The 8,134-nt window shown below is 35.6% G+C and overlaps 1 protein-coding gene across 1 annotated transcript in view; it reads left to right on the top strand.

Annotated features, from left to right (window-relative positions):
• The first annotated feature begins 213 nt into the window (after positions 1-213).
• The window catches only part of LOC140157249 (uronyl 2-sulfotransferase-like), a 31,163-nt gene continuing 23,242 nt past the window's right edge, over positions 214-8,134 (top strand). Inside the window, exon 1 of the mRNA XM_072180376.1 lies at positions 214-1,232. Within this exon, the coding sequence (XP_072036477.1) occupies positions 1,010-1,232 (223 nt within the window). The 5' untranslated portion in view covers positions 214-1,009. The remainder of the gene's footprint in view (positions 1,233-8,134) is intronic.

Below are 8,134 nucleotides of genomic sequence, written 5' to 3'. Positions count from 1 at the left end.
GCTGGCCTGCACCTTTGTCCAAACCTGTTGCACGGGACCCTATGTACCCACAAAGTGGCCTCTCTACTACAAGTAATTTTGTATCTTTTCCAACATGTATGCACTTCACTCGAACATCCGTTTTATGTATAGTCAAGTGTTTCTATACGTATCTGTTGAAGAGATGGATAAAGTCGTCCATCCATCGATAACTTGTAAACAATAATCAATCAATGCAGCGAAGAAAACTTTGCGAAGGAAGTTGGCTAGGTTGCTAAAAATTAACCCGATTTTGGCACATGTAGCCGGCAATTATGCAATTCAAACATGTGGACGTTATCCAAGTAGATCAAGGCTGAATGTAACGGACGAGGGGAGAGTTTACTGCCCCTGAGACAGACAAATGAAGTTAAAGTTCGCTAGTACTAAAGATCACAATGTGTGAATGTGATACACATGAATCGGTGTAGTGCGGTGTCCCTGAGAGACTGTACACGTAGCACTCAAGACAGTACATCATTTAATATGTAAGCTTACTACATTTTAGGAACCTCATCAGAAGTAAGAGCTCTTCATCTTTGTCATGTTCGCTGATGGAAAATAGCTTGTACCAGTACCTGGCTGTATATTTATGAGTTAATTTAGTAATTTGTAAAATTACAAGTAACTCAATCTCAAAGTTGACAAAAGACGAAGAAAACCAGAACTAGTAATGTAATAAATGGTATACTATGATGTTTGAACTTTCAACTTGGCTCAATTGCTGCGCAGGTTAGCGAGCAACTTAATAATAATAAGTTGTAAGCTTTAACATCGACATCGTGAACTTGGATTGTTTGTTGATTTTGTGCCAACCTAGTTTGTGTACAATATGTAGGCAATATTATTAATTGTCTGAAACTAAAGAGTTCCCAAACATCAAGAATGACATACTGTTGGAATAAGCACCAAAGAAACCACAATTTATTTGTCAGAATATTAATTGGAACACACGTCGTAATTCAAAGTTAGAAGTGATCCAGAGTGTAAAATGGCACCCAAACCAAAGAAAGTTATATTTGGTGGATTGTTATTGGTGTCAGCGACAATTGTATTGACATGGATGCATTATAGCAGTAGGACTCCTGTTGTAAATATATCGGAACCTTATGAATTGAAGAGCAACATGAAAAAATCTGAGATGGTCCAGACAGAAAAGTCTAAAAAATTACTTCAGGTTCAATTAGAACTTGTCAAATCTTTAGCAAAGGAAGGCAAGTATAACTTATCATGTATCAATTTAGTAATTGACCTATGGTGAACCCCATAAGCCTTTGCGTAGTACATCTGAGACTTGAAATGTGCAGTGACGATGTTCGATAAGCGATGTGCGCATTGTAAGTTACCGTATGAGGTTTTGTGAAGCGTATTTTCTTATGTATTTTATTGCTTTTTTACTCCACATCTTTTTTATTCTCTGTTTTGGATTCTTGCAGAAGACTTTTGCAAGCATCCTTGCTTGATTCACACAAATATGACTGCCTTTGATTTCAGGGACTGCCTTTTAAGGAGAGTGACTGCCTTTTAAGGAGAGCGAGAGATTTGATATAGGAGAGTGAATTTCAGCTCTTCTTTATAGTTGATCATTCTCTCCTTTCATTCTATTGTAAATGCTCTAAACAGCTCTCCTTGAATGCTCCAGAAGAGCTATTTAATAATGCTCTCCTGCAAATTCCATTTAAGATAGTCCCTGTGATTTGCATAGGCCTGTTTGTTACTTGGGCATAATGTTGGTTGCTGAGCAACAAAGGCATGTTAGGCCAAAAAAAAAAAGGTTCGTCTCAAAGCTTGCTGCGTTTGTAAAATCGCACAATTTGACAAAAAAAGAAATGCGGACATTTTTTATTTCAAAATTTTTTATTTTTTTTTTTTCCAATAAAATCGATTTAAAATCAGACTTTTTCTCAAAATACCATGAAAAAGTCGGACATAAAATTTTTAAATCGTATTTCGCATTTGTTTTTAAATTTCTCGTAAGCTTTGAGACAAACCTTTTTTTTTTTTTTTTTGCCTTTAATAACTCTTTTATTTCTTAAGATCATATAGATCAGCTTTTCACATTTCGATGGCGTTTTTCTTTCTTAGTCGATCACCTCGGCTAGGTGATCTCTGAGTCAAGATGTAGATTAGACTAACTTAATTTGGGATTGATATAAAACTATATGGAACTAATGTTAATAATAGGTCACCCCAAAATATATTTTTAACCAATGAGGATTCTCAAAAGTAAGGGCATCCCCTTTCATAGCCAATCATATTAATAATATTCATCATGTTTGATTTCCAAGATGAGCAAGTGGACAAGTTGGAACAATTGTGGTCCACTGCCATCTATTGTCTTTCTTCATTTTTGGCACATTTCCATTACCAAGAAATGTGGGAGGAACATGACAATAGCGTTTCTTTTGTTATCAAAGCCTTGAGGAGGTTAATAACTTCATGAAAGAGGTTAATAACTTCATAAAGATCATTCTATATTATTACTATTCATTTTTAAATTACTTTTCATTGTGATAAACTGAGATCCACCCATAAGCTCTTTGTGTCAACATCCTCTCTTTTATAGAAATATTATTGATGCCAAAATCTTATGTTTTTAAAGAACTTGTTTTTCTCACCAAAGTTGACCAGTACTATGTATCAAATTTGGTCTTTAGATATTTTCCCAATATTTTATCAAATTTTGTACAGCAATTAGTATTTTCACTTTAACTATGTCACACAAATACAAGACATAAAGTCCATTTTGTTGGATATTTTTTTCAAAATTCTAATTAGGACAGTTATTTTCAATATTTTGACCTTAATTGAGGACAGCATATGTTTTACCTTTAATGTTAGTTTTAAGGTTAATGTGTGTACATACTACGGTATACATGTACATTGTATAAAAAATATAATGGGGGCCTGTGTAGATAAATTACAGATCTAAGACCTGATCTTTGTAGCACATTTTATACATAACATTTATATTTTTAGATTGGTAATAATCGGTTGATTTTGAGCACTATAAAATTGTAGGCATTTTCATAATTTGCATTCATCTAATTGTCATGCTACATTGTAATTTGGAAAGGGTTATTAACCGTGATTAATTCCTGATTAGAATGACATAATTCCACTGTGACGTAATTCAGGAACTCCTGAATCTGGCTGGCTATCTATTCTGTAATTGACCTAATTATTAGTTATTTAAAATTAACAGTGCCCATCCCCTAACAAGCACCGTCATGAATTTTCGAGATTATACAAATTGAAACATCAAACTTAAAGGAGGATTTCGTGATCCTAGCATCCTCTTTTTATGACATTTTTCTGTAGATATCTACGAAAAAAGCCTATACCCAAAATGTCAGTTGATTCCGATTTTGCGTTTGCGAGTTATGCATAATTATGTGTAAAACACTTTTCCATCTAGGCCACTGTTGTAATTTCGTTCCAGTTAAACCAGAACGAAATTCAAATTTGGCGATATTTTTGCTAAACGAAAATCTGCAAGAAATATTCAATGGTACATACATACGTACATGTAAACATTATGTAGCCAGAGGTATCCAGTGGGTATAAAATCTCAACTTTTTTTAGAAAAGTGGGGGGATGATGATGCGGATCACAAAATGCCCTTTTAATTCAGATCTTACTTTCAGAAACTTTTCTTTACTTACTACCACCAAATGGGATGCTTATGTTACAGTAGTGCACACATCCTGTTTGGTTTGGATAGGGGTGTGCTCAGCGCTGCTGAGAATTTGAAAGGGGACCCTATCAATAAACCAATTTTGATATAAAATTGGATTGATTGAGCCCATATTTATAGGTCGAGCTATGAGTTTTAAAATATTGGACGAGACGTATTCGAGTCCAATATTTTAAAACTCATAGCGAGACCAATAAATATTGGGCGGTAAAGTATCCAATTTTATCATTATATGTTTTGGTTCCAATATTTTTACACACTTGGATTCATCAAAACATAATATTTTATCAAGAAATTTGGGCCCATCGATATACCAAATTTCAAAATTTTTGGCCAAACACAAATTTTGATGAATTTTCATCAAAAGTTCGGGAAATTTCAAAAATGTTGCTTAAAGTGCACCACAATTGGGCTATTTATACCAAAATTGGCCTAGACAAAGGGGTCATTGATATAAAAAAAAAAAAGACTGAAAATGCAATGTACTACCCATGTGCACATCCCCATATGGTCATCCTCATTTGAACTGATTACACCCTTGGGGCACACATGCACTTGTCAGTTGCCCTATCCAGTGTGATTCTCAAATCCACATTATTCATAAATTGCAATACCTTCCCTGTGTACAATTATTTTGTGTAGGCCTATAGGATAGCTCAATATAAATTTTTCATGATTTGATTTGTTGGAAGCAGAAATTCATATTCTTGTATGAATTTGCAATTCAATTACAACAGTTTTCTGTGGGATTTTAAGGTTTTGATCCGCAAAAAGCGTGAAAATAAAAACCTCACAAAAATTTCCTCCTGCAGTATCCCAACATAAATATTATACAGTCTGATGATCCCAAGTACAAGCAATGACCTGTGATGGCTCCAGAGTCCTTCCTTCAAGCAAGGGGTTCTGAGGTTTTTTTAATTTCAGCTAGAAAACACGGCAGGTTCGTTTTGCATACCTGCATACTGCATATTTTTAGAGTTTCTCAGTGGCGAGTATATTAAAGCTACATAGGAGAGCATGTTTTGGTGATGTTGGTGCGAACTTTGTGGTGGTGGCGTGTATGGAGAGCGGGGGCGGGGGGTGTGTATATGCACTTCCATTTAATTTCTTGATATTTTTCATTTTGATAGGTTAATGAGTGTTATGGTTTAACTTAAATATAAATTGGAGAAAAAAGAACCCAAGATATGTAGTAGATGCACTGTCACCTTAATAATAGTTTTACTGTACCTCCCCAAGGCTATATGTGACGTGTCATGTCAAAAGGAGACACTTTTGGGCAGGATCGTAAATGGAGAAATAGCCAAACTTCTGCCCGCGGGTGATTTTTTCACAATTTGGGTTTGTTGTGAATTTGTGATGTTATTAATGTTAAAAATATTGTCTGATAGTTTCAGACCCGAATATAACTAGCATCTTGTATTTTTGGAGACATTTTTCAAGGCAATTCCTACTCTCAACATTGTCAATAATATTTTTAAAGGCCGATATCTCAATTTCCAATTTTATAATACCATAACTTACAAACTCAATATCTTCGCTTAGGAATGTCCGATTACATTGGGAAAACGGCATTGTGGAGCAAAATATCTCTATATTAAAGATACGTAAAAATCTCCAAATTGATAACCTGCCCAAAAGTGTCTCCTTTTGACATGACACGTCACATATGATCATTAATCAAACTTACAAACACTTTCCGCTAAACCACATGTGTATGGTTTATCTACCATTTCGTTTTTGTATTAATTTAAAATGTATCATTGCAAACAAGCAATGTATTGTATCATTTGTTCTCAACGATAAAACAGGAAGTAACTTTACTGATGAGCCCCTTTGGAATTGAATAACAAAAAGAGGGAGCCTTCCCTTTTATCAAGTTTACTTTTATGAATTGTATGGCACCATTTTGGGCCGAAAAAAATCAATGTTTTGGTTCTCGTACCCTCCCTCCTCAATTTCTGAGATTTGTCAGATTGTTTTTAGTTTAGCTAGATTTTTCAAATATTTTGGAATGCTTTGGGAAAACTTCATACATAGACCTAAATAAGTTTATTAATATTAAAGTAACAAGAATCACTTTCAAGTCTTTTCTAAGGGGTTTATCCCTCATTAAAAAATATCACATGTTTGAGAAGAGAAAATAAAAGGAACCTTCCTAATAGAGGACAAGATTGAAACTACCGGTACTAACATTGCAAATTTTACATTAAAAGAAAACCCTAGTTCATGTAGGGGAGAGCGGGGAGTGTTCGCCCTAGGGGCAGGTTCGCCCACCTCTTGTTTCTCAGCACTATATACGGCTATCAGGGAATTTGGTGATGGCAAAATTAGGTAACATAGGTCATTATAAACTTCTCATATTAACTACGCGACATATAGGGATGTGTTCATCGAACTGCAGCCAAAACAAAATAATTACACCAAAGCGTAATTTTTTCTTGCATTCATAATGTTGTATTATCATTGATACATAAATACAGATGGTTTTAATGGATATCTGTATTGGGAACATATGGGATTTGTCAAAGATTTAATGCAGTTATAAACTCCTTATTCGATTTGTATTTTGCATACCCTGAAGAAAATATAAAAATATGCACTAGGGGCACATTCGCCCTTTTGAGGATGGGGCATGTTTGCCCTATATCTTCCCCGGGCGGACTTACCCCAAACTGGAGGGCGGACCTAGCCCCATCAGCGTATTATGCAAAATATTGATAATTATTCCATTAAACAAGGTAAAACTACTGAAAAGCATGTTTTTTAAAGTTATGTGGTATCAGTATTACTCATACCACCGTTTATGTCCTAATCCATAATCTCCCCGAAGTTGTAAACATGATACGATTAAGCTCACTTTGGACCAGGGTTAGCGGTGACCTGCTGAATCCAGGGGTCCAAATTGGCAAATAAAGGGGTCCAGGCATCTAATTCTACACAGACGTACAAAATTAAGGGGTTTCTACATTTTACCCTGACCCGACCCCTGCAAACAAATTTAGTGACTCCCCAGAAGAAAATGAATGCCCTGTATATTTAATATGTTATTGTTATGCAATGTTTAAACTTTTTTGTGATTAGGGTGAACTTACCCCACCATATGGGCGAACCTGCCCCAATATGGGGCAAGTTCGCCACTTTGCAAAACTTTTTTGTTTGCTCTATCCTGTTGCTATTGTAAGGCCTATAGTTCTGGTATTGTGGCCGTATATAGCTTAGAGACATATGGCTTTCACATGGGCTAATCAGGTCGTCCCTAACCTTAAAATTGACATCGCTAGGCTGGTCAGAAAAAAATAGGGCGAACACTCCCCGCTCTCCCCTACACTCATCCATGTATAAAATTACCATACATCCCGGGCCATACCTCATCCCCATGTCCCCCTGTTAATAGGCCTATGATACTAAGTTTAAATTATACTCCTCCCCCAATACTGCTTCAACAAATGTTAGGGTTCAGGTTATATATTTTGAACACAAACTATTTCCAATATTGGCATATTTAGATGTCTGTATGGCAGGGTTTTCTTTAAGCATTTTGCTGAAGGGGTATTTTCAAATTGTTTTGACCCTTTCAATTGTGAATTTTTCCTCTGAAGGAGTCAAAAACATTGCCCAAGGGGTATTTTTATAATATTATTTTTGAAGACATTTTTAACAATATGTTTGTTTTTGGAGCCATAGGCGAGATCGGGGCAATCTCCCAAATATTTTGCCAGGGGATGGTCCATACAATTATCCCCCAATGTTGACGCCTGTATGTGGGTTTCTGACCAAATTAACCTCATATTTGGTCATTTTAGCCCCAAAAGTGCACATTTTTACGCTCTTCGCGCGAATGTATTCCAATTTTGCACCATATTTCAACAATGGCAAAATTTTTTGTACCATAAACTTATTCTTTCACCAAAAGGTGCTGGATTCACTATACTTCAAGACATTTTTTTCACCCCCCCCCCCAAGTCAAAAAGAAATCTACGTCACTGTTTGGAGCAGTGGCGGATCTAGAGCAGTCAGAAGGGTGGGGGCAATTTTAAAAGAAAATAATACTATTTAAAAATGTCCCTGAGAAGTAAGAAACTATTGCAAAATGAAGACCTAATTGAAGCAATTTGGTGGATCATTTTGGCACTATTAATGTGTAGAATTTTAGTTTAAAAAGCCGAACATTTGTGCAATGAGCAGTCCATGGACATGATGGAGCCTTCGGACGGCAAGTTTTCCCTATTATAGTAGGCCTATATAAATTGTGTTAAACATTATTGGCAAATGTCGAAAGCAGAAGTGAAAGTGGCCATTTGTTTATCAACTACGCAGGGTGATGTTCCCCCTCAGAACTGGCAAAATGAAGACCTAATTGAAGCGATTTTGTGGACCATTTTGGCACTATTACTGTGTAAAATTTAAGTTGAAAAA

Source organism: Amphiura filiformis, chromosome 7 (assembly GCF_039555335.1).
Source record: "Amphiura filiformis chromosome 7, Afil_fr2py, whole genome shotgun sequence".
Classification (NCBI taxonomy): Eukaryota; Metazoa; Echinodermata; class Ophiuroidea; order Amphilepidida; family Amphiuridae; genus Amphiura; species Amphiura filiformis.
This window is presented reverse-complemented; position numbering and strand designations above follow the sequence as displayed.